The following is a 27,689-nucleotide window of genomic DNA, read 5'->3' on the forward strand; positions in this document are numbered from 1 at the left end:
TCATGCAGCGAGCAGAGTGCCAACTACACAACGGTATTCGCTACACATATGAATCACAACTCACAAGCACATCTCTGCAATCTAAGAACCAGTTTCAGCTAATGAAATTGAATTATAAGGCAAGGCAGACATGCAACTTTTGACTTTAGCAGATTTAAAATTTAAAGCAAGGTACAAGTTATGGTTATCATGAACAGTACAAGAACCAAATAAGTGCCATTTTAAAAAAGAATCAAGATGTACCTCACAAGGTGGCAACCACATGTAAAAAAAAAAAAAAAAAAAAAAAAAAAAAAAAAAAAAAAAAGAAAAAAAAAAAGAAAAAGGCAACCGGTCCTACTAATCGTGCCCAATTTGGTGGTATGATTATCTGCCTGACATGACATCCAAGATGTATATGGAGCAAATTAGGAATGGAATCATGCTCATCCTAAAGGATTAACAAGTCAAAACTCAGGAGTTATAAGCATGGATGGCCTTTACTGTCGATGTATAGCCATGGGAAAAATTGCCCCTTAAGCAGCAACTGCAACCTTTTCTGGCTTCTTCCCAGCAGCCTCTGAAGGCTTCCAGTGTTTTGTTTTTTCCGGTTTCTCAATTCCTTGAATATCAGTTATCCTTAATTTAGTCAGTTCCTGAAAAGGAGAAGCATGGGTCAAGAAAAATTATCACCGTGAGGTAGTGGAAAACAATTGTTTAGAGAATAGATTTGAGAAATAACAGAAAATGAACTTTGGTGCGGCAATAATTCTTCCTTCTCTTTTTCTTGAATATAATTACCTTTGCATCTAATGCCAGAGAGAGAGAGAGAGAGAGAGAGAGAGTGAGTGAGAAACATGAGACAAATATAAAGTTCCTAACAAAAAAGAGAAGCTGTAACTTTTTCAGTGATTCACAAAAGCCATATGAGTTTGGTGCCAGCAAATTTAAAAGGAGAAAGTGAATAGACAACTATAATGTCTACAAACACAGTGATCACAGGAATAATTTTCTTCATAGAAAAATTAATTATTATCATTGTGATATATATATATATATATATAACTTTACTAGGACAATGATATAACATGGGGTTATATTAGGAGATCTGCATACATTTTCTCATTGCCTTGCATTTTATAATTTTTCAACTTGTACCAACACCAGTAGGTAGTGGTTTAGGAGGTTTCTTGGGCATTCAAAACCAGCACCCCTCCATCCATCACTAGTTTGGGGTATATACCCTGCTTGTATTTGGCCATTTGGCTTATCATATTTTTTTTTAACTTCCAAGTAGTCCACCTAGCAATTTCAAATCAAGGTGAAGATTATGCAAAAGCACATTATTGGCAAACATAGCCAACCCCAAGCATTATGGCATTGATTACAGGATAGCAATTTCAAGATAACCAGTACTTTGCTTGATATAAAATTTGAATAATCCCAATTTTATTTCTTGATTTCCCCCTGTTATAGAGTTGGGACTTGGGATCATAATCACAACTTAGCATATAACATAGCAGTTAGTTTTCATTTAATTTGTGAAGCTAGATAAGCTCTGGCTACTATTTCTTTCTCTTTGTATTGCAGTCCATTTAGACAGAAAGTTCTTCCTGGAAAAGTTTGTTCAGACCTTTTTAAGAGGCTTCATGTATCAAAATGGATATCTTTCTCTGAGCTCAAATATAATGACTGCCTCTTCTGAATTAGCTCTTCAAATCTGAAATTCCACTTATCCTAATGAAATAATTTTGCAAGAAATCTATCCCATGAAACAAACATGATTGCAAAAATTACATGCAAATGAAAACACATATGCTGGATGTGAGAGAGAGAGAAAGAAAGAGAGAGAGAGCGAAGATTAGTGTCACACTCACATGCACTTCAACAGCTGCATGAACAGCTGCATCTGGTAATAAGACAAATAATGGTCTCACTACTAGAGCCAAGCAAAAGAACCTTGTTCAAAATTAACTGCAACAGAAAGAGACGGAAAAATTAATAAAGAAATCACTTTTTTGAAAGAAAAAGATAGGTTATTGAATTTTCGTTGGGAAAGTAAACTACGTATAACTTCCCAGCAAACTATAGAAGACTACACAATTGAAATCAATGCAATCTCAGATCCATCCCAATACTATCTTGGATTCGAAAAATGCCTTCAATCGCATCTCCTTTGTTAAGGTAGAGAAAGCATGGATCATAAAGCTATTACATGGAAAATTAGCCCGAGCAGAAATGAACAAGGAAAATAAATGTAACTTTTTTTCATAGGTACAAGGAAAATAAATGGAAGTTTCTTTAAGCTGAATTGCTATGTCTTTTTTTAATATATATAAGTAATTTGCTACGTCTATTTTGGCTTGCCCCATCAGGTGAATGATATACACCCAATTTGGCACCACTTAACAAAAAATTTAATTTATTGACTTGAAAGGTTCAAAGACAGCGTAAAACGCCAATTGTCGCATTGGATAGGCTTCTAAATTTATCTTTCTTCTATAAGCAAAATTTATTGAAAAGCATTAAAAGGGGTGCAACCAGGGCGTTTTATTTTTTTTTTAAATGTGAGCACCATGAGAAAGAAGGAAGCTTATTTGCTTTGGTTGTGGGCCACCAGAGAATATTGTGATCTGAAGGTTTCTAACTAGGTCATAATATAAAGAGTTTTCCGCAATATGTTAAGATAGATTGTTAATCGCTTCTCAATGATGAGATTATTGTTATTGGTTTCTTTTATCAATTGAATCAAAAGCAGATCTTCTTGCTAAAAAAGGGAGCACTTCGGTCTGATCTTCATGCCTCAAAGGTTCGTCTGTCTTTTATTTTATCATAGTAAAGAAAGAAGTTGAAAACAAAAATTTCCAAGCATCTGAATGCAGAAGCCGCATAGAGAAGTGAATTCACGGCAAGTGCAAGCATATCTGCTCACATCAGTACCCAAAATACTGAAAACAATTTCGGAAACGGAAAGGGCTGTATATGCTATCTATCTCCAGCACATCAGCGACACTAACTAATTGCCTTTTTCTATCCAAAAAAATGAAAAATACTCAACAAAGCTTATCATCATATATATATATATATATATCTACTAGTCTATACCTTAAACACAGAAAGAGAGAGAAGCATATGAATAATTCTTCATAAAGATCTATGAATGAGCCCTGAAGGCCACTCTTGTGTAAGTATGTGACTCGTTGGCAATGCAGCAACATAGTTGAATTGAATTGGGGAACTAAAGGTAGTACAGAAACTGTTTGTAAGTTTTGTCCAGAACTATAAAGCATGCTAAGTACATAACTTCTCCCTTAAAATAGTACTATAACCATTAACTCTGAATTTCCATCTACATGAGATACTTGGCAAAACCCATTACTTTTCTTTCCCTGCATAATTTACTATTTATATGTTATGGAAATGATATCTGTGACTGTGACTATCAATTAACAATGCAGCGTTGAATTACCACCCCCCCCCCCAAAAAAAAAAAAAATTACAAAGTACAAATGAACACATAGTATTATAGGTAATCACGCAAATTCAATAGCAACCCACCTTGTCATTCACCTCGTAGAATTTCAATCTCTCGGTGAAAATCGAATCCCCAATGGCCATTGCTCACCTTGAACTTGTGCGATCCAATCTAAACACAAAAAGATAACAGAAAATCAATACCCCCATAAACATCCAATGAAAAACGACACCAAAAGACGAAGAAGAAGAACCTGAACGACAGCAAAAAACCGGGCCGTACGGCTTGAAAACCCGATCGGAGGGCTCTAGTGGGCCCACCAATTTGTAACAATCCCACCGCCTCGGCCTCTTTCTTCCCCGGAGAGTACTCTCTTCACCAATTCCAGTTCGTCCTCCTCGCTACTCCCACCCACTTCATCGTCGTCGTCGTCTTCTCTATTCAATGAGAAATGACGAGTGTTGGACCAGTACTGGGTGGGTTACAGAGTGGTGAAAATGTGGGCGGCGAGGAAGGGTTTTAGGGGTTGGGTTTTGGCGAGAGGGAGGGAAGGGAGACATGGGTTTGTGGAGAAGAGGGCAGAGGCGTGGCGAGTCAAAGCATGGAGACACCGTCTGTTCGCCATGGATGGCTCACTGAGGTCAGAGTAGTAGTAGGGTTTTAGATTGTTGGACTCGAGTCGAGTATGCACTTAAACACATGGAGCCACTCACGCCCCCGTCCTGACGGTATTCCTCCTATCTTTTTTCAATCTTATTGGTTTGTTGTGGGCGACGATATTTCTACTACTGTGAAGGATTGCCTTGATAACCGTCATTTACCTGCTGAGGTTAATCACACATATATTACTCTCGTCCCAAACTTTGGTCCTAAAAAAATATGTGAATATAGACTTATTAATCTCTGTAATGTCATCTACAGATTAAGTCTAAAGTTCTTGCAAATAGTCTACAAAAGTTTTTGCCTCTCTTTATTTTTGAAAACTAAAGTGCTTTCCAAGCAGGGAGGGTTATCACAGATAATATCTTGATGGCTTTCGAAACTTTTCACTATATGAAACATCAGCATTCTGAGAAATTAGGTTTTATGGCCCTAAAACTTGATATGAGTAAAGTATACGACATGGTAGAATGGTCTTTCCCAGAATTACTTTTGAGGAGAATGGGCTTCCATGAGACTTGGGTTGCTTTGATGATAGAGTGTATTACTACTGTTTCATACTCTTTTCTTGTCAATGGTGAGCCTACAGGTACTATCAGACCCACCAGAGGCACTAGGCAGAGTGATCCTCTTTCACCCTACCTCTTCCTCCTATGCACTGAAGGGCTTCATGGTTTGCTCAACAAAGCGACTACTGCGAAGTATCAAAGGAGTATCCATTTGCAGAAATGGTCCCTGGCTAACCCACTTATTTTTTGCAGATGATAGTCTTTAATTTTGCAGGGCTTTAGTCCAAGAATGCCTACATTCAAGGAATCCTCTAGGCCAACAACTCAGCAGAGAAAAAACAACCATGTTTTTAAGTAAATCTACTCCACAAGTGATTCAAGATAGCATTATTGACTTGCTGGGAGTTCTGAAAATCAAGCAATATGAAAAATACCTGGATTTACCTTCTTTTATGGGTTGAAGTAAAAAAGCCAGTCTTATGTACATAAAAGAGTGGGTATGATCTAAAATAAAGGGATGCAAAAGAAAAGTAGTTATCCCAAGAAGGAAGAGAAGTCCTCATGAAGGTAGTGGTTCAAGCTATCCCTACTTACTCTATGAGTTGCTTTAAATTACCAATTTCTCTTTGCCTTGAGATTGAGGTGATGGTGCACAAATTTTGGTGGGGTCAAAGAGGAGAGAGGAGGAAGTTGCATTGGGTTAAATGGAGCAAACTATGTAGACCAAAAAATGAAGGGGGCATGGGTTTTCGAGAATTACAAAAATTCAATGATGCGTTACTGGCCAAACAAGTATGGAGATTGATGACCAACCAAGACTCTCTTTTCTTCCACTTCTTCAAAGCCAAGTTTTTTCCACATAGGTTAATTTTTTATGCCAAATAAAATAAGGGTTCTTGTGCATGGAAGAGCATCTTTAAAGGGCAAGATACTATAAGGAGAGGCATGCAATGGAGGATTGGAGATGGTTGTTTTGTTTGGATTTTCCAAGGCCAGTGGCTCCCTCACCCGAGTCATGTGAGAGTCCTTTCTCTGAATTTAGACTACTGCCTAGACACCAAAGTGTCTTCCTTGATTGATCATGAACTTCGTTGTTGGAAGACTGATGTAGTTGGTCGTGTTTTTTTGCTTTTTGAAGCTAACTTAGTTAAGGCAATCCCTTTGAGCCTCTCAAGAAAATCGGATGATATTTTTTGGCCAAGAACTCAGGATTGAGTGTACTTAGTCAAGACTAGATATAAACTGCTCATGGAGGGTGACGAGTTGGTTGAGCGAAGTGCATTTGACATCGAGGTGATGAAGGGTGTTTCGAATAAGATATGGCATCTCTAGGTACCAAATAGGGTTCTCTCTCTACTATGGTGTGTAGGGTCTGATTTGCTGCCTACCAAAGCCAACTTGTTTCGTAAGAAATTAATGTCTAAAGCTAGCGGCCCAAATTGCAAGGCTGGTCCAAAAGACACTTTTCATGCTCTTTGGTCTTGCCCATCTCTAATTCCGGTACGGCATGTACAATTTGCAAACCTAATGAATTCAACTAGGCCTGTTTCAGGTTTTATAGATGTCATTCAGCTTGCTCAATAAGACAAAACCCACGTCGATCTCTTTGCTTTGATGGTATCACTGATCTAGATGAGAAGAAGAAAATCTCGGGTAAGGGAAAGAGTTTTTGGCTTGGAAAAAATCCCAGCCATGGCCAGTGACTCCCTTCAAGAATTTCAGTAGTTCAAACCCATCCATGCTAAGATCTCGAGAACGGCTAGATCGGTAAGGTGGCGCCTTCCCCCTCATGGTATGGTAAAGATTAAATTTGATGGTGCTATCTTTCCAAACAGGAACATCGCTGGTCTCAGAATTATAATCCGTAATGATTATGGATTGGTTATGGCTACTTTGTCATAGCAAATTCCACTGCCTACCTCGGTAGAGATGGTGGAAGTGTTAGCAGCACATCGGGCTATCTTGTTTGCAAGGGAACTAGGCTTTGAGAGTTTGGTTGTCAAGGGGGATTCAGAAATCATCATAAAAGCCATTAATGGTGGTGGTACTATACTCTTATTTGAGTTTGGACACATACTACATGACATTCACTCTCTTGTTTCTTCATTTCGATATGTTTCTTTCCAGCATGTTAGACGCCTAGGCAATTGTGTGGCCCATAGGTTGGCTAGAAGATCAATTTGTAAATCTTTTCTAGTCTGGATGGAGTCTGTTCCCCAGAACATTTTTGGTGTCTACAGCTATGATCTTTGCCCATTCCAATTCTTATTATTTTCTCGATTAATTCATATTGTCACTTAATCATTCACTTTTTTTGCAAAAGCTATTGTTATTACTGTGATTGTCATAGATAGGAATTACTTGGTCATTTTTCATTAAGAAAAGGTCACTATATTTTTGTTCTTCTGCTATTGTTTTATCTGCCTGCCGTAAATCATTTGAAATAGCTCTGCCTGCCGTAAGTACACTCCTGGCAGACGAGGCCTAGTTTGCGCACAAGCCGGCCCAAAGTGAGTTACAGTTGTGCTGATCTCAACTCTCCTACTCAGAATACTCGGGTCTATCCCGCAGGAGGTAGCCCAGCCCAACGCACAACACAAAAAAGGCCCTACAATAGTGACTTCAAAATGAGTTGAAAAATTACTATCTCTTGACTTTCCTTATTTAGTTTCACATTAAATAGAGTTGTTTTCCTTATTTAGTTTTGTGTAATATAGATATGTTTTCCTTATTTAGCTTCACGTGAGATAATTGGTGAAAATTGGAATATAAGCATATTAATTAATAAATTATTTAAGCCTATTAATTTTTTGGGTGCAAAGGGGAATTAAGTATATTAATTAGTAATAAATTATTACAATTTACACAATTAAATATAATATTAATTATTAATAAATTAATTAAAATGATGCAATTAATTTATTACTAATTAATATGCATTATGGAAAATTTCTTTACTCACTTAAAGGCTTCCATTTGGCCAGGATCTTGCTTTCAACAACTATTATTCATTTATTTATTTATACAAGATAGAAATTCTATTTAACTTAATTTAAGTGTACATGTGTGAAGCTCCCTTCAAGAGACTTGAACCCTGCCCTTGCCCTCCACACCCCACAAGTACTTATACTTGTGGTCAAGTACTTGTGGAATAACCATTGCACCAAGGGTGTGCGATGGTTGCTTTCAACAACTATTACTTCGAAATATACCAATAACGCCATTAATCCTAGAAAAGAAAATTAAAAACCAATTCTTTGTTTTTCTGTTAGAGCATCTCCAACAGATGCTGTATCGGGTTTTTAGAGAATCTATGCTATTGTTCATACTGCAACCGATATACACAAAACTTTTCTAAATTTGTTTTGAAGTTGCTACAGTACTTCTCTTAATTTAGAGAACAAGCAACTCTATTTCCTTATTTTATCTTAAAAAAAATATCCGGCTGAATAAAAAAAAAATTCTTTCTCTTTCCTCCTCTCTTCTTTGTTCATCTATCTTTCTCTGAAATGGAAACTCAATCAAAACACAAACACAATCTAAAATGAGAATAGAAACAACAGATCAAGAAAGAAAAAAATAAAGAAAGAAGAAGAAGATAGACGAAGGCCATGTCGGCTGTTTGTGTGAAGTGAGTTGAAGAGGAAAGAAAATAGAAGTAGAAATAGAAGTCAAAGATCATGCTAGAGAGTATTCCAGAATCAAGTAGAAATAGAAAAAGTTAAAAAAAAAAAAAAAAAAAAAAAGAAGAAGAAGAAGAGAAGAAGAAGAAAGCTAGAGAATGAAAGAGAGAGTCCGGAGTGTTCTTGAATGTGAGGAGAAAAAGAAAATAAAAGAAGGTGAGGGAGGGGGGAGGAATAGAGATAGGCTGGACACGTGTGTGGAGTAAAAACAAGAAAAAAGAAAAAGAAAAAGAAATGAAACTTATGGATGAGAATGAATTGAAAGAAAGGAAAAATAATAAAAAATAAAAAATATTAATTGAAAATACTACCACAATATTTTCATAATAAATTTTAAGTAATAGATTGTTATTAGTTAATATTAGTGAGTAAAAAAATATTTTAGTGGTGGGTTCAAATTTGAACTAGTAACAATTTTTACATAAATTTTGTTGTGAAAATATTGCAAAAAATGTTGTAGATGTAGTATTTTTCATTGAAAAATATAATTGTTGGGATGAATATAGGAAGAATAAATAATGAATAAAAAAAGAATAAAAATGAATGAAAAATAATAAATAAATGAGAATGAGATAAAATCTGTTGAAAAGTGTATTTAAAAAGTGAATAGGTAAAAGTTAAATGTCACTGTTCATTCTCAACGTACAAAAATTTGAAGAAGCAATGCCCTTGACCAAGAAAACACTGCCGGAAATTCAGGCATCGGGGGCAAGACAGTGTGTGATTCGTCTAATTTTAAACACAAAACATTAAAAAATATATATATATATATATATATTTTTTTTTTTTCCTGGTAACACTATACGCCAACGAAGGAATACAAGTACCAATGCATTTATGGGTAGGAATGGCTCGAACCCAAAATCAAAGTTATGTTGGCCAAGGCGTGACCACTTGCCGTGTATAAGAAAGTAAAACGAAATAATTATAACATTTTTCTTTTAAGGAATGTAGACAATGATGAAAACAACAATAAGCCAATTGCCAAATAAAGATGTGTATAGATAAGAGAAATACTAGGATCATATAAAATTGAATAATTTATGCCACAACTCAGTTAGGGATGGCAATGGGGCGAGGTAGAACCAAAGGATAGAGTCTTCGTCTCCGTCCCCGCATGGTTTTGTCTTATCTCATACTCGCTTCTTGGAGCCTTGCAAAGCCTTGCCCCCACCCCGTAAAACTCTACTTTTTGTTAATTTGTCCTATAACTAGTACAATCTTTTTTTAATGAAACCTATTTGATTAATAAAAATATTTTTGAAATTACAACTAAATTTATCCCATCAAATCAAATCAATTTTTAGAAAAAATTGAATAATACATCTAAGTGCTTAACAAGACAATCATAAAAAAATAAATAAATAAAAATCTCATAGTATAACACATAACAAAATAAAGGCAGAGAACCACATTGGGTAGAACAAAATAAGCTAATATTGATATGTTTATATAAATAGTAGGGTTTTAAGGTATGAAAAATTTACAATTATAACCCTTATCAACGCGGGGCGGGGCGAGGACAAGGAGGGGCAAGGCAGGGTGGGTCTAAAAAGTTTAAACTCATCCCCGCCTTGCCCTGTGGTCTGGGCCTAAAATCTTGCCTAGTAGGGCAGGAAAAAACCTGCGCGGAGCAAAGCGGAGAGAGGTGGGTTAAGCGGAGCAAGGAAAAATTGTCATCCCTACCCTACAACTCACTATGTGAGAAGTTAGAAGTGACAAAAATGTGTCTTCACATGGACCCACTACCACACTTTAATCCCCCACAACTCGTTACTCGAAAAATTGTAAAATTATGACAAAAGTTATTCAACTTTGAGGCACTAAATACACAGGCCACATTGATACATGGTCCCACAAATGTGAAGCTCATATGTCAGTAAGACACATGTCTCATGCGCCCGCCTTGGCCACCCATATGAAATTGATCCTCTAATATCCAAAGAAATACACCTACAATTTCACGCACCAACACTACTCCTGACTAGGGGTGTGCATAGGTCAGATTAGGTCAGGTTGAGGGGATTTTTTGACCTAATCTACCATGGTAGGTCAAAAACAATTCAACCCAACCCAACCCATCATAAGTCCAACCCAACCCATATGGCTTGGGTTAGGTTGGGTTGAACCCATGGGTTGGACAATTTTTTTTTTATTACTATTATTATTAAATTGAGTAGAAAAAAATGTATTACATTCACCACCTGAGTTAATAAACAAAATATACATTAATATATAAACTAACATTCCAACTTAGCTGTAAACAAAATATAAATGAAGTTATATCCTAATTCACTTATAAACAAAACATATATGAGTTCCTAACCCAGTTATAAACAAAATATATCTAAAATTTTTAAATTTTGTTTATCAATTATATAATATATTTAAATATATATTAAAAGAACTAGTAAGATTTTATATTATATATGATAGTAGGAACCGAAAAAGTGCTCTACAATTGTTTTTTAATTTATTAAATATATAATATATTTTAAACATATATTAAAATATGGGTGGGATGGGTTGGGTTTGGTGGGTTTGTAATTTTATGACCTAAACCCAACCTGACCTGCTATTAAAAAAAATTGTAAGAGCATCTCTAGTAGATTCATCAAATTTTTGTATTGTTTGGAGAATGAACAGTAACTTTTACCTTTATCTACTCACTTTTTCAAATATACATTTCAACAGATTCTCTATCTCATTTAAATATTATTTTTTCATTCATTATTTATTCTTTTTTTAATAACTACACATGTTCTAATATTTTTTTATTTAACACATAATTATTATAATAGAAAATAAGAATTTGAAGAATGAATAGTAGCCCATCAGACTTGATGGGCTGATAGGCTACTGTTCATGAGCGAAAAAAAAAAATGACTTTACCGAAGCTATTGGAGCACTAACACAGCACATATTCTCTAAATTTTAGCTAATATATGTCGTTGCTGATACTCTTGGAGATGCTCTAAACCAACCCAACCCACCAAGGCTTAAAGACTGACCCAACCCATCAAGTTGGATCGAATCAAATCGAATCGAGTTTGACGGGTTTGTTGAGTTTTTTGCACACCCCTCCTCTTGGCGTGAAATCTTTTGCTCGGACAACTCAACAGAAGCACCTAACATCCCTTATTTATGCACAAAAAGACAGCATCAATAATAAAACGCTCCTACTGCCATCATATATATATATATAGATATTTTTTTTCTCACACGCCACTCTTAATTCGCTCTCACAGTCACTTTAGTTAACAACAGCAACAACATTTCACATCCTGAAATGGCTGCCATCATAGAACCAACAAACCTAGAACCCGAGAAGCAAACACTCCTCAGCCATCACAAAGAGAAGCACTTCACCGCCGGCGAGATCGTCCGCGACATCATCATCGGCGTATCGGATGGCCTCACCGTGCCCTTCGCCCTCGCAGCCGGCTTGTCGGGCGCCAATGCCACTTCCTCCATAGTCCTCACCGCCGGAATCGCCGAAGTCGCGGCCGGCGCCATCTCCATGGGACTCGGCGGGTATGTATTTTTTTTATTATTCGCTTTTTGTTTTATTAATAATTATGAGCAAAACAATGGGCTGAGGGATTTGTAGGGATTAAGGTTTTAGAGACACGTACGTGCAGGTATCTTGCCGCAAAAAGCGAAGCTGATCACTACATGAGAGAACTAAAGAGAGAACAAGAAGAAATCATTGCCGTTCCTGATACAGGTGATCCCAACTTGTTGAAACTTTTCGTTTTGTTTAATCGACAAAGATTATTATAGTCGATTAAGAGATCTAAGATTTGAATTCTGTTTAAGTTAAAATCTGGTTACCATATCGATCTAATGATTAAGAACAATCATTTATAAGATTTGTGATATTAGTATTAGTATTGTGAAATGTAGAGGCGGCGGAGGTAGCGGAGGTATTGGCACAGTACGGGATAGAGCCGCATGAATATACGCCTGTTGTGAATGCTCTCAGGAAGAAGCCCCAAGCATGGCTTGATTTCATGATGAAGTAAGTTATTAATGTTTTTTTATTCCTGCACACATGTTTGAGCTGAGAAATTCTAGATAAAATTTTACTTTTAGATGGATGAATATCCGTACTCTTAGGACTTATATTTGCGATGACCACTATTTCATTTCGAGTCCACCCCTTGAAGGTAAAGTTGTGGCTCGAAATCCATGGAATACGTTTAAAAACTCCTAAATTAATGTATATCCAAATAATAATAATAATAATGCTAATAGGTAAGCATTCTATATACACAAGAGACTGTTTGGATGAGTTATATAAAAGTGCGAAGATGAAGTAGATTCTAGTTTTTTCATCATCGTGTTTGGTAAAAGTACCAAAAGTGGAATGATAATAAATAAATATTATCCTTTTTTTTATATAGAAAAAATTGAGAAGAATAACGGGAGATACAAAAATTTAATATGTCTAAAATTTCTATTATGTCTTATTAAATAAAAAGTATTTTGTTTTTGTTTTGAGAACCAAACACATACCCAGAATGAAAATAAATTTTAATACAAAAGTATATAACAAACTCTACTCAAAAGTCATGATATATATATATATACATTTTTTGGATACAAAAATTCATGATAACTTTAATAGAAGATGGGTAAGACAAGTTATACTATACCCAATACTCATAAATAACGCAGAACAATTATACCCTTTATATATTATTTTTTTTAAAAAAACAAACATACATGCACAAAAGAAAGAAACTGGAAGTAAGAATTAATTTTCATTTGTATATAAGAAGTAATATTTTCTTTTACTATATAATTAAAAATAATGTTACCAATTTAATTAGTAAAGATGATATTTTATAAAATTGATTATGTTCCGTTATTTTATTTTATTTTTATCTGCCCATCCTTTTATATAAAAAATAATAATAAAAGTGAACATATGACCATTACTATATACTTTTAAATTTATTTCTTTATGCATACAATTTTGATTTTTTTTTTTTTTTTATTGCACATGCAACACTGAGACTTTGAGAGTATAGAGATTATGGTTATATACTTATATTGGTACATTACTCTTCCTCACAATTTGTCTTTTATGTATTTTCTCCAAAATAAAGATTGTGGTCCTGGAGGGAAAATGCTCCTCCACCCTATTTTCTTTTCACCCAATTTTCTTCCTTACCTAGCAATGGAAAATGGAATCTCTCTCATTAAGAAGAAAGAGAAGTTTTCATTGGTGGAGAGGTTTTTGCAGTGATCAACGGGTATGTAATGTTCAAGAAAATATTTTCTACTTTTAAAAGTAAAAAAAAATGTTTTTCTTTCTATTAGGTTTATTTTATTGACTATAAAAAAATATTTTATATTTACTTATAATTTTTCGTCTCACCAAATATATATATGAAATAATTTAAGCATAGGCTTCAAAATGTTTATTCAACTCCTTCCTTTCTTTATTTCTTTTTCCCCCCTTACTTTTTGGGTATGGTCCTTAATATTTTTTTTCCCTAACTTTTTTAGCGTGGCCCTAAAAGAGCCTTGGTTTCTTGCAAGTGGGCATATAAATCCAAAAAATAAGGCTTCTTTGATAACAGTTGTTCCACTATAAGTCTATAATCACCGATAGAAGAAAAGCTACTTTAGCTTTTGTAATGTTGCTAGAAAAAGTTGTTTCACTTCTGAAACGTTGACAAGAACATGTGGTCCGGCCTCGAGAGCGCAGACCCAAGTCTTGGGTCAGAGAAAATTGTGAAATAATTGCAGCTGATATAATGATTACATTGTCACAACCTTATTATTATTTTTGTTTGTTTTTGAAGTGAAGATAGAAACATTTTCACAAGCCACAACCTGTTGATTACTCATCTTCTTTTACTTTTAGGCCATTAAGGCTTCATTTAGTTGTGAAATGAAAATGTGCAGGATAAAAAATAGGGAAGAAATGAAAAAATTGGAATAGAAGATATTTAGGGTCTAAGTATTTTAGCAATATATTTTTAATTTTTAAACAACATTGTACACATTTCTACACACTATTTTACCCTACACGTATTTCAAAAAATTAGAATGATAGAAAACTCTTTTATTTGGTTAAAAGCAACATAAAAGGAGGGATGAGAGGGCACATGGGTAATTTCCTATCAAACCTTCTCCCCCTCCCTCCTCCTACCACCATTTTCTGCCCAATTCGAGGAGACAATTATTTTACACCAAATGGTAAGCTCAGGGAAAAACACCTGGTTACTACTAAAATCACTCATCCACTCCCTTTTCTAACCAAACACAAGAAGTCCTTTCATTTTCTCTTCTCCCCCACAAATCACCCTAACCAATCACTACATAAATGAAATTTGATCTATATTTTGAATCATAGTTATCGGATAGTATCAAGAGAAGATTTGAAATGGAAATTGTCAGTAAAACTAATTCATTTTTCATCTAAAATAATGTACATATACTATAATTAAAAGTTACTCATAATTGTTTAATAAATAATTTACTTCATTATATATAATATAATTTAATAGTTATAACATGGAGAAAGGATTTGAATCCTAAATGTTTTGAAAACACCATGAAGTGTCAATCAATTGAGTTACAAAACTCTTGATTACGGACAATTATTGAATACTCCGAGAGTGCCATAAATGCATACTCTCCGCTCTCATATGAATTGAGGGTTCTACCAAGAATTTAATTAATATATTTCACTATTGTGTGAGATGAGAAAGTATGCATTTGTAGTACTTTGGAATATTCTATAATTACTCCTTGACTACTCCATTGTACTAAAGAGTAATGATAGAGATATTACAATTTTTATTTTATAAAATGACATAGGGTTTGAAGTTATAAAATTCAATTATTAGATGTAAAACACATTTTTCAAAAATAAAATTACCCATGTCAATAATTCGTCAATTTGCAAGCAAAACTTTTTTTTTTAATACAAGATAGAATTTTTACTCTAGCCTAATTTAAGTGTATATGTGTGTGAAGCTCCTTCCTAGAGACTTGAACCTTGGCCCTTGCTCCTACACCCTACAAGCATTCATACTTGTAGAATGACTACCGCACCAAGGGTGCGCGGTGATAATTTGCAAGCAAAACTTAAGTTTTGCTGTGTTCTTCCTAATTTTGTTACTAAATGCCTTAAGTAAATAACTAAGATGCATTTAATATGCCATTAAATAAGGTTTTTATATGTTTTCAAATAAAATCAAATTTTGCATTAATATTAAGAACAACATATACCAGCACAATTAATTTGTTAACGTAAATAAATGATTATGGATAATTATATTTTTATTTTCGAATTGTATGCATTACTAATAATTAAATATATATTATTCCTTAACATGTCAATAATTTATCAATTTATTATTTAGGTATTAGTAATTTAGCATATTTTGATAAAGTTTCCCTTCTGCAAATTTAAAAAAGAAAAAGTAGGGTGAATGAAAGAAAAAGAAATGAAAAAAGAAAAAGAAAAAAAGAGACACTTACGTTCCTAATGATCTTTGATTTAGTTATTACTTACCAACATAAGACTACTAGATCATAATATAAGCCTGTTTTGTCTTTCAAGTGAGGTTCGTGCAATATTTCCTCTACAAATAGGTCATATGTTTGTTGTAATAAGTTTTCTCTCCCTCCTTTGGGTTTGAAGGAGTTAATGAAGGATATATGTGATTTTTCTGTTTAATTAAGTTGTGCATTTAAAAAAAGAAAAGAAAAGATAATGCTTAGGTAGTTAGCAGCTAAATCATCATTACTCCCTTCTTTTAACTTTCTACCACAATTGTTACACTGCATTATTCGTATAGCTTCCTTCTCCATTCCACCATTTCCACATTGAAATATTGAATTTTCCGTTGGACAGTTTTTTTTTTTTTGGTTCTTATTTAATACTTAATGTTCATTTCAAATTTCAATATATTAGCAACAAAATATTTTGCATGCTGGTGGAGATTACAAATACTAACAACAATATATCTACCAAAACCATTTCATTGATGCAGGTTTGAACTAGGATTAGAGAAGCCAGATCCAAGGAGAGCACTACATAGTGCACTCACAATTGCCATTGCTTACGTCTTGGGTGGATTGGTACCCCTCCTTCCCTATATGTTCATTCCAATAGCTAGAGAGGCTTTGGTTGCTTCTGTTGTCTTAACCTTATTGGCATTGCTAATCTTCGGCTATGCCAAGGGTTACTTCACAGGTAGTAAGCCCTTCATCAGTGCCTTTCAAACTACCCTTATTGGAGCTATTGCGTCTGCAGCTGCTTATGGCCTGGCTAAAGCTATCCATCCTTAATTAATGTTCTAGCATTACATCAAGAGTTACTTCTAATAAGAGTTTTATCTTGTATCTTTTTCACTGTCTTAAAAAGTTGGACACTCCTCCCTTTCTAATTTAATCATGTGATTAGTATCTTATATTAGCAACATCGATTGGCATTCTTATCTCTAGGGTGGACTAACTTCTCTCCTCTCTTGTATGTTCAATCCTAAAGTAAAAGATGCAAGAGCATACTCATGATCACTCAGGATATATCATTAAAGATAATTGAAGGAAAATAGAGCTACGTGACTAACATCCAAAGTTCAAAGTATCTACAAAATCCTAGAATTTTGAAGTAGTATACAACCTTGCAGCTTGATCCCACTCATAAATTGATCCCAAGAATTTTGACTTCATTTGAAGTACTGAGCATTCTTTGCTTTCGAAGGTTATATGTGTTCTTTTTTCTGAATACTCCACATTAGTCATAGTGGAATGCCTGCCCTGCGCCCTGCCCCCCTCCACAACATAACTTAGGCTGCATTTTTCCCCCCTTTTATTGGCAATGTTTCCATTCCAGCGTAACGAAACCCATGAAAGAAAAGAACATGATAAATGAAACCCAATGACGATTTTGCCCTTCATCTAACCTTTTCTAAAGTTTCAACTTGGGGTCCGTTTGGATAGAACTTATTTTGCTGAAACTGAAAATTGAAAACTAAAAATACTGTAGTGAAATAATTTTAAAATGTGTGAATAGTGCTGTGAGACTCATTTTTAATGAAAAACTTACTGAAAAGTGTAATTTGTGAGACTCATAAACAGTGCATGGGAGCACTGTTCATAGCTGACTTGTCAACAATTGCGGGCTGAACAAAAAAAAAATGCGTGAAACACGAAACATAGCCGTGGACGTGGAATCCAAACACATACTTGGATAATCAACTTCACAGTGTACCTTCAAAATGAGAAATGAGGTTTGGAGAGAGAGAGAGTCACAATTGTATCTAGTAATAGATTCCTCATGTTGCAAATCAAATGCACCTAAATCTACAAACCTCTCTCTCTCTCTCTCTCTCTCAAATGATTTTTTTAATAGGTACATAGTGAGGGAGAGAGCGCTGAGATCCAAACCACAAATATGAGAAACCTCAAAAAATGCCATTACTATTGGTGCTAGACCATCACTTGAATTCCCTTTAAGATGAGTTAAGAGGAGGGGGAAGACGCTAGCACAATGGTTGGCACAAGAAGTTGTGAGCTAAAAGGAATGACAAGTTAAAAGTGGGTCAAGAGCACTTATAAAGTTAATTAATTCGCCCTAACTTTCTTTCTTTTTCATAATTCGATGGTCTAGGGAGGCAAGATTTGAACATTAAGCACCTCTAATAAAAATACCATAATGTGCTAGTTGAACTCCAAGACTTCTAACAATTCTCCTAATTCTCTATTTTTTTACTTTTCCATCCTCTCAACCAAATGAGCTTAAAGGTTGCCTATTTACTTAAGCTAAAAGAAATCCTAACATTGAGCACTGAATAGAAGCTTTAATATAAATATCGTGGCATTTCTTTGATTTAATTAAGAAATTATTGAAGTCATAGGCATAGAGTAATTTGCTTTATCATGGGAGAACAGGACAAGAACAGTAGGTTGTCAATACGCACACACGATTTCTATGGGAGTAGAATTGGCATGCCATTCAGAGGAAGATCAATTGAGGAGGTCAAAATAAGTCCCAAAGTGTCTCTCACACATCATCAGAGAGAAACCTTGCATCCCAACCCTTTTTTTTTTTTTTTAATTTTATAAAACCAATCTATCACAAAATTGCATTCAATCACATCAATAACGCATAATTCACATGGCAAATAACAAAAAAGATGTCATTAACACAGGGGAGAGAGAGAGAGAGAGAGAAAGTTGCTTTACTACATATATATATATACATGCATTTATATCAAGTGAGCATATACAGAATCAGCATCGGTACCCCATAATATACAAACCTACGACAGTATGGAAGAACCATATTAAGTTGCAAAAGTTATGAAAGGTAAAGCTATAAATTACTTAGAAGTGTACTAATCCAAACAGAAAGAGTTACAAGTGGCACTATTAACCCATCCATTTAGAAACAGATTCTTCAGTAAGCTATAAGTACTTTGAAGGCATCATTCAAGAAACAGAACACCACAATGCCATTCCTCCAAATATCTGTATAGAGAAGACATGCTGACACAATGATATCTGTCAATAATCCACGTAGAGTAATCAGCAGATGAAATTTTGATTACACAAGATTAAAATGAATTACTAGTTTTTTTTTTTGGATTAAAATGAATTACTAGTCTCAAATAAGTAGGATAATTAAGATTGATAGTAATAAAAACCTTCTCAAATAAATTTTGCCACATGAAAGAAAGAAACGTGAAGAGCCAACTTACATTTGATTAGAGAATGATGGAGTGGGGGAATGTGTTACACTTATGCTATAGAAGGGTATCAAAAAAGTCAACAAAGACAACAAAGCTGCATAATTCCTCATAAGTTTCTATTCTGATGAATGTTTGTTGTTAGGTTCAGAAGACAGAAGCCCCATTTGCTCGGTTAGAAATTCCAAGTTCTGCGATTTACCCAAATGAGCTTTATCAATTGATGATTCCATTCCCAAGTACTGAGATTTCTCCATTTGTTCCATCAAACGTTCAAAATTTTGAGACATTTCCAGTTGGCTTTTGGACTCTGTTGATTCCATCTCCATTTCAGAATCGATAAGCTCCTCATCATCCATCTTTCCATCCTCATCATTTTCTAAGAAAGGACTAGCTAAAAGAAGCTGTTCCCATGCACCATCATCGGGTGAATCAGGTAGCATAAATGGGGCATGGGTATCTAAAGAACACAACTTCTCATCCATAAGCATTTTCATAAAATCAGGACTTAAGAAAAAATCTTTCTTCCCATCAGGAGAAGGATCAGATTCCTGTTGTTTTTCTGAACTTGGGGTTGCTGTATGTAAAGGCTTTGGTGTTTCACCAACTGGTGGCTGGTACCTTACAATCATCCCATCAGAAGCTACTGGTCTATCATCCTCTTTACCTTCTTCTAGCATATGCCAATTTTTTTCTTTTGGCTGAAGCAGCTGAACTAAAATTCCTGGGCTCTGCATGGCCATCACTAAGAATGATAACATCTGCTGTTGATTCGTTTCCATTCCTTGAAGGCGGTCTCTTAAGTGGAGCAGTTTATCATCTGAACTTTCCTGGTGCTGCCTAAGTTTGATCAACTCCTGCATAACCAAATTTTTATCAGTCTTTAAACTCTCAACTTCCTTCCACAGCCCTATGTTTTCAATGTTTTCAGCTGGTCCATCTGAGTTGTCTTGCTGCTGCAACTTTTTCCTTCGACAGATGTTCTTCAACAGATGCTTTTGATCTCGGACAAATCCATCATTTGCAAATTCCCAGCGATCTGTATCAATTTTTCTAAAACCCTAAAAGAAAACTAGAGTTACTAACTAATTGAGTAGCAGCTGACTCTTAAAAAAACATATATATTTTTTTATACACAAATAAATAGAGTCATATAATATGTGGTGGGGGTGGGGGGGAGTTGTGAGAGAACTTATATGTATTTATACCACTTGAACTTGTTGTGTTCAGTTTTTAATGTCTTTGCTACAACCATATTTATTTAAATGATTATAGAATTTCCAATTTATCTGAATTCCATCAGAATAGCATTTTAAAGAAGCAACTTTGATTCGCTACTTTACACAGTTGAAGTTTTAGATGTCCAAGCTGGCCAAGGTGTATTGGACCATCTCCATTTCTTTTCTATGCTTTATTTATTTGTTTTAACTTATCAAGCTTAGATTTAGATGAGAAACAATAGAGCCTTGGGATATTCTCATGGATCACCAGAAACAGTACCTTGTAATTGATGCAGGAGACACGAGGAGATTTTATTTTAATTTAGTATTATTTACTTTTGTGAGTCAGTTGTATTTTTATTTTTTAGGTCCTAGAAGTTTATTAGGCTATTAGTATTTTAATATTTGAAAGTAAGGTTATTTTTGTAATAAGGCAATTAGGGTTTAATTTTCCTATATAAGCAACTATTGTACTCCTTTTAAATGAATAAAAATTTATTTTGGTATTTGTTCTGGGGCCGACTCCAGCCAACCCTAGGTGTTGACTCCTAGTGCTTGATGCTGACTTCAAGCAAGCCTAGGTGTTGCTAGGGGTTTCTATCCTCTATTTTACTGTCTTCAAATTTTATTGTTGAATCATTCTAGTTGTCCTGCATCTGTAATGCTCTTGATAAGTGAAAAATGCATTAAAATTTAGTATATATTACATAGAAGGTTCCAATTATTCTATGAACAATCTTATGCACATAATGTAACCACAGAAGATTTCCTTGAGGAGAACTTCCAGATTCTTTATTCTGAGACTAATGCAGACAGAGAGTCCACCATATTTAAAATTTATGGTTTAATTAATTCAACAAACATCTGATGGGTATTGGAAGTAGCTTCAGTGGTATGTGGGCCTTCACTTACTTTCATATATAGAAAAGTTCTAATATAATTCAAGGTACTCAGAGGTCAGTGGGGCTTGGGTTGATGGTCAACCCTTGATTTAATTCGATCCTATCAGGTGTTGGAAAGTGATGCCCGCTGCCGACCAAAAATTTTTGGGTCTGACTGCCCTTCACCTTTGGATGGGCAGGCGGGTTAGATCAGATTATTGCCAACACGCACCACACAACAGTTTTGCAACCCTCAACACACATTGAACACCAAACCAACTTAAACACAAAGAGCCCCAAACTGCACCTCCTCCACACCCACACCACACAGCCCCAAACACCTCCACCACCATACCCAATTACCCATGCCTAACTCTAAAGTCTAAACAATCACACCAACAATTATAATAAATAAATATAATAAAAAAAAAAGCCCCACATAGAGAGAGAGAGAGAGAGAGAGAGAGAGAGAGAGGGAAGCCAATTTAATGGAGGTGGTCAATTGTAAACTAAAGAGACGAGTTGCTGCTCATAGGAGACGCATGCACCACAACTGCCGACTGATTTGGTTGCCAGTGTTGTCGTTTAATGCAGGAGGGCTTGTTGATAATCTTGCTTCAACAGGTTATGGGTTGGATTTGATTTCTCACAGGGAGAGAGAGTGAGAGAGATTGAATTGAATAAGGATAGGTGTGGAGATAATGTGGCTATGTGTTAGTCACAGGGAGGTGAGAAATCTAAAGAGCGGATCAAATGCAGACACGTTAAAAGGCTTAAGATTTAAAAATCAACCAATCGGGTTGGGTTTAAAGGGTTTCCTTGATGCAAGAATTTTATATCTGATTATATTCATTAAAACACACTACCGAATGAAATTTCACTCAGATGCAACTGTTCCTAACTGGGTTGATTCAGGTTGAACTGTTTGGGGCCATGATGATGTAGTGTTGATGACTACTATACACCTTGTTTGCCAACATTTCAGATGGTTGGTGGATCAGGTCGTTGCATCATATTTCCCTCTGAAAGGAATTTGATGCAGATATGATTGAAGCAGTTTGAACAATACCTCTCGGTACTTATCTTTAAGAAAGGCTTAAGAGACCTACTTGCCATTTGGCAACAGGCCATTAACCAAAAAGAGGGGTGTTGGTTGGTTTGAGCAACCTAGATATCATTCTTAAAATTTCCCAATTAGATTTCAGACATGCATCCTTTACATAGGAGTTTTGCAATTCTTTAAGAATTTTTTTGATAAGTACAATTCTTTAAGAATTGTCATGACCAGATGAAGGCTAGACACAATAGTTGGTTCTCTATCATCTTCTATCTCATAAACTTTCGTAAAGGAGTATTTAGAGAGGATAATACTAACATGACTGAAGTCATGGACACTAAATGATGAGTGGATTTGTTACGTGATACGTTGGTGAATGAAACCGACCTCATACCCACATTCTGAAACTCCCATATTCAAACACATCTTAGGTTATGCATTCATTAAATGAAGGATTTGGTTTCTTAAGTAGAAATGCTTGAATCTTGGTGAAGTTTGATGGAATCTTTAGAAACCATTTGGAACAGCTAAATCTATAAGCTCTAAAATGAAAGAACCATAACAGTGTGATACCAAATTGTATTAAACTTTGTAAGACCCCCCAATTTAGACACAACCCAAGCAAGCAAGAGAAAAGTCCTAGATAAACATGACTCATAGCATAATAAATGGGTACCTCAAGATAATGGTGAAGACGCCAGTTTCTTCATACAGTTAACAAAAATAATCATACATAATATAAGAAAAAATGGAAAATGAACTAGAAATTTCTATAGCCAAGAAAAAGCATTTGACATACCAACTACGGTAAGCCCCATGAGACCCCAAATGAAGGAAAACAAAGGATCAACAAACCCCTAGGGTGATCGTGCATGCTAGGCTTTCACAAAATTATCTTCCATCTAAGTATAATTTCATTCTCTAGAACGCAATCAACAAAATTATCTTCCACCTTAAAACCAATAATTGGAATTTGCAAGGGAGAAGTAACAACAATGCACATAGACTACCTTTTTTTACTTAACATCGGACTAGTCACCTCTAGATTAGGTTGATCGCCCCATCCCAATTGTACATCAAAATTTTACATTGCAGCATAAATGATAGTAATTCAACTATGACAGCAACTTAATCAAAAATTGAGCCCTCCCTTGAAATTCTACAACTATAAAAAGAAAAAAATCACTGAACAGATGTTATTTCCTTTCAATCCAAGCTCATCTGAATCTCAACAATTCAGTTCCAATATTTATTAAAAAAAAAAAAAAAAAACTTCTAAATTGCATATGGGAATTGAATTCTAAAATTACAAAGAGATACTAGTAATGACTAAACAGTAAACATTGTCTCCTTTCAATCCAAGTTCGCCTAAATTCAAAAAAACTAAACTATCCCCATATTCAATTTATAAAATCACATTTAAAATATCCTTACCTTTGAACAAAAATTTGATTAAAAAAAAAAAAAACCCAATGCAAACAAGGAATTGTCAAACAACCTAGTAAAAATGAAAACAGAATTCCACAAACACAAACATTAAATGAATATTCAAAAACCCACAACAAAAAACAAAACCCAGGTACAAAACCACCCACAAAACAAAAACCCTGTCTTGTCTGACCGAGCTAACCACAATTCTGATAAAAAAAACCCAATAATGCAGAGGAAAAGAAAAACTTACATAGATGTTGAGTTGCCTCATGAAGCTAGAGAAATTGTTGTGCTTAAAGTACAAAGGAAGCAATTTGACAGAGAACTCGGTCATGTCCCAGATGACAAAGCTGTTGCATGACTCAGGCTGAGTCCACGATATGATCGAGTCAGTGGCCTCATCGTCCACCATCTCGTAGCATTTGGTCAGAAACGGAGCCACCGAGTCCGACCCATTCTCTTTCGATTTCCTCACCATCACGAAAACAAAAAATCGGAGTTCGATTTGGATTTTTTTTTTTTTAATACTATTTTTTATGGAACAAAGAATGAGAGAGCTTCTTGGTTTCTTGGTTATGGGTTTTGTACTAGTACTTTGTGTGCACCTGGAGTGTGTGGAGGGGTTGGGATTTTATTAAGGAATACTTGGTTTACTTTGCTGTGTGTGTGTAATGCGGTTTGTTCAGTGAGATTGGTTCTCTTTTTACCTATGGGAATTTGCCATCTGGATTTGTTGAAGTTGATATCAGGAGAAATTATACTTATATTTTCATTTTCAACTTTGGCATATAAATTTATTTTTTAAATACTAAATATTTTTAACACACACATAGAGAAAGCGGTGAATTTTTTTTTTTTAAGTAGTGTATATCTAAAAAATTCTTGACATATGAATTATTAAAATGCACGATAAATCACCCAAACCAAACATTGTAACACTTAAAATGACTATTTGTTTTACTTTTAAGTTTAGCGAAATTCAGTATTAAATATCAATTTCTTCTTTAGCGTCTACCATTTTTAAAGAGAGATAAATCAGTTATTCAATACTTAATTTACTTATGTTTAACATCAAAGTACAAGATAGGAGGAGGATAATGAAGCAGGGTTATAATTTTGGGGGATAAATTATACATTTCAATAATTAGGAGTAAACCGTAATATGAGATATAATTTTTGGTTAAAAAAAATGTAATTCCTCTTTGATTTTATTGAACAGTCCCTCTTGTTCTCCTTTTTTGAACTTACCAGGAAGCTACGTGGGAAAAGTGGTGGGAATTGCGATGGGAAGTTCCGAAAAGTGAGTCCGTGTGGGGTCGAGTTTGTTTGAACGTGTATCATTTACTTGACTTTTTAGCATGACTAATTGAAAGGTAAAGAATATTTGGTTGGAGGGAAAAAAACGCTTAGGATGGAAAATAGGGTAGAGATAAGGACAATGAATTACTTTGTTAAAGTGAAAAGGACGAGGAAATTTTCCTTCTAAATTGAGAAGAAAAAAGAAAAGAAACTGCTATTTAGAAAATAAAAATACAAAATTATCCTTATTTATTTTTTATTGTTTTACTTTTAAAAGTAAGAGTATAATAGTAATTTACTATCTATCATTTTGCTATTTCATCTCTTTTACCAAAGACATACAATGAAAAAAACAATATGTTTTTATATTCGTACTTTTTCATCCCCTCAACTTAATAAATAAAATTGCGTGTTCTTTGACATTTGTAGCTTGTATTTTAGAGCATTCGCATCAGTATTTGTATTTTACATATCCATTTTTACATTAAAAACCTACTTTTTCTATTTTACACTACCACTTTTACAAAACACCCACATCAGCTCATTTATTTTACAAGTTATTTCAATAAAATATTCATTCTTCTCATTTTTTTATTATTTCCCTTAACTGACTCTTAATATACGCGCGTTATCTCTCTCTCTCTCTTTTCATTTTTGCTAAACAGCTCTCTCTCTCTCTCTCTCTCTCTCTCTCTCTTCTACCTTCTCTTTTCTGCCTTCTCTCATTATTTCTCAAAAACTACAACCCAGATCAGTTCTTCACTGGCCGAACCGAGCTTCGGCGACCCACGAACCGAGGTTCACGGTGACCCACGACCCGAGCTCTGGCGACCCACGAACAAAGCTTCCCGACGACCCACGAACAGAGCTTCACGGCGACCCACGAACCGAGCTTCGTGCGACCAACAAACCAAGCTCCAAAGACCCGGAACCAAGCTCCGGCGACCCAGATCGTGTCTTCATCGGCCGATCCACGAACCAAGCACCACAAGCACCGATCTATCTCTCCGTTGGTTTGTATGTGTGGGTTTGTTTGTGCGTGGGTCTGTTTGTGTGGATGTGTTTGTGTGTGGGTGTGTTTGTGTTTGTGTTTGTGTGCATCTGAGAAAAAGAAAATGTGTTTCTGAGGTAGTTGTGCATCGGAGAAGAGAGAGAAAATTTGGGGCGAATAGAAATTATTAAAATAATAAATACACGAGTTACAGTACCCGTGTATATTTACACGGGTACTGTAGCTCGTGGAAATATATACATGATTTTGCCCCTTTTTACACCCATTGATGTGGGTGTTTTTTTGCTCAAAATGTATAAAATTTACACTGTATATCTATTTTAGAAGACTTTAACTAGGCTGATGCGAATGCTCTTAGTTATAAATTTGCAGGAGTTATAATATAATAAATATTGTACATGAATTAGGGTTTGCTTTTAATAATAATAATAAAGACATTTTTCCTTTTTGTTATTTTTTTTTTTTTACCTTTAGTATGTTTTTGAATACTTCTTTACATTATGTTTCAGTGTATCCGTGTTCCTCTTTATTGTTGTTCTTTATTTAAAAAAAAAAGAAAAAAAAAAAAAGGACCTTCAAGACTTAGAGGCTGTTTGGTTCACTAGTTTTCATGACTCAATTTTCTGTTTTCATAACTCAATTCTCAAAAATAGCGGGACCCATAGCGAAATACTCATTTGCCTGCATAATTTTTTTGTTTCCATAACTCTGTTTTCAATACTCAATTTTCTAATTTTTGAGTTATGAGTTGTGAAAACTGAAAACAACTTTTGGCTGTTTTCAGTTTTCAGTTTTTAATTTTCTGTTTTCAATGGCAATTTGGTAAATAATATTACAATTTTCAATCCCACCGTCAGAGCCATTCACGTGGGGCGTGCCTTTTGATACTGTCCTCAACGGCTCTCTCTTCAGCTCTTTCATCTCACCCTTCTCACTTCTCTCTTCAGTTGGCAGAGGTCTCTCATCACAAATTTCTCTCCTCTCCATTCCAGTACCACCATTGAGAAGCTCTCACTGCCCTCATCTCCTCACACACCATTTCACGGATCCAAGCTCAGCCAATCCGCGTCGTCGTGTCATGGTAACGCAGTGCTTCACGCGCCAACCACCGAGCTCTTTCTCAGCCTTTTCTAGTGAAATCCGAAGGTATTCTTTACCGTTGAGCTATTTATATATCTGATTTGTTGGTAATAGCAAGGGATTTTGCATCTCTTACATCGATTCAAGGAGTTTGCTTCTCTGTTGATTTTTTTCCTTTTTTTTTCTTTGTTTCACGTTTGGGTTTTCGCATCTGATTTAACTTGTATCAACCTGTGGAATCCTGGGTTTTCAACCCGTGGTGATGTTTGGTTCTCTGATTTTTGTTCTTTACTTGATGTTTGGGCATCTGATGTGATCTATTGAAACCTGTGGAATCCTGGGGTTTCAACCCGTGGTGATGTTTGGTTCTCTGATTTTTGTTCTTTGTTTGATGTTTGGGCATCTGATGTGGTCTATTGAAACCTGTGGTTATGGGTTTTCAAACCGTGGTGAACTTGTCTTGTGCTTCTCTGTTTTTGTTTTTTCTTTTTTTTTTCTTTGTTTGATGTTTAGGTAAGCATCTGATTTGGGAAAATTGCAACCCGTGGTTATGGGGGTTTTTTTTTTTTTTTTTTGATTAATTTATGGAACTAAGAAATGTGTGATAAATGGTGCGATTTTCCTGGAATTTGTTATCAAAGTTCCCTCCATTAAGTTTCTGGTAGTAGAGAGTAGAGATACAGAA

General features: G+C 35.0%; 2 protein-coding genes and 1 pseudogene across 4 annotated transcripts; 1 reads left to right on the plus strand and 2 right to left on the minus strand.

Annotated features, from left to right (window-relative positions):
• Positions 1 to 280: 280 nt before the first annotated feature.
• Positions 281 to 4,475, minus strand: LOC111994484 (large ribosomal subunit protein bL21m-like; annotated as a pseudogene).
• A 6,819-nt stretch (positions 4,476 to 11,294) lies between these two features.
• Positions 11,295 to 16,771, plus strand: LOC111989020 (vacuolar iron transporter 1). The gene is made up of 4 exons (XM_024020832.2): positions 11,295 to 11,840; positions 11,948 to 12,033; positions 12,213 to 12,327; positions 16,325 to 16,771. Exons 1-4 carry the CDS (start codon positions 11,596 to 11,598, stop codon positions 16,620 to 16,622), a joined length of 744 nt encoding a protein of 247 aa, XP_023876600.1. The 5' UTR covers positions 11,295 to 11,595; the 3' UTR covers positions 16,623 to 16,771.
• Positions 16,772 to 18,501: 1,730 nt separating this feature from the next.
• LOC111989019 (heat stress transcription factor A-8) lies at positions 18,502 to 24,243 on the minus strand. 3 transcript variants are annotated; one of them, XM_065774234.1, is made up of 3 exons: positions 23,864 to 24,243; positions 19,037 to 19,881; positions 18,502 to 18,839 (listed from the first exon to the last, which is right to left on the minus strand). In XM_065774234.1, exons 1-2 carry the CDS (start codon positions 24,089 to 24,091, stop codon positions 19,144 to 19,146), a joined length of 966 nt encoding a protein of 321 aa, XP_065630306.1. In that variant the 5' UTR covers positions 24,092 to 24,243; the 3' UTR covers positions 18,502 to 18,839; positions 19,037 to 19,143. The 3 variants fall into 3 exon arrangements, with proteins under 3 accessions (XP_065630306.1, XP_065630305.1, XP_023876599.1); XM_065774233.1 differs by having other exon boundaries at positions 18,502 to 18,824; positions 19,037 to 20,085; positions 23,864 to 24,242; XM_024020831.2 differs by having other exon boundaries at positions 19,037 to 20,085; positions 23,864 to 24,242.
• Between the last annotated feature and the right edge of the window lie 3,446 nt (positions 24,244 to 27,689).

Source organism: Quercus suber, unplaced genomic scaffold (assembly GCF_002906115.3).
Source record: "Quercus suber isolate HL8 unplaced genomic scaffold, Cork oak 2.0 scaffold_88, whole genome shotgun sequence".
Classification (NCBI taxonomy): Eukaryota; Viridiplantae; Streptophyta; class Magnoliopsida; order Fagales; family Fagaceae; genus Quercus; species Quercus suber.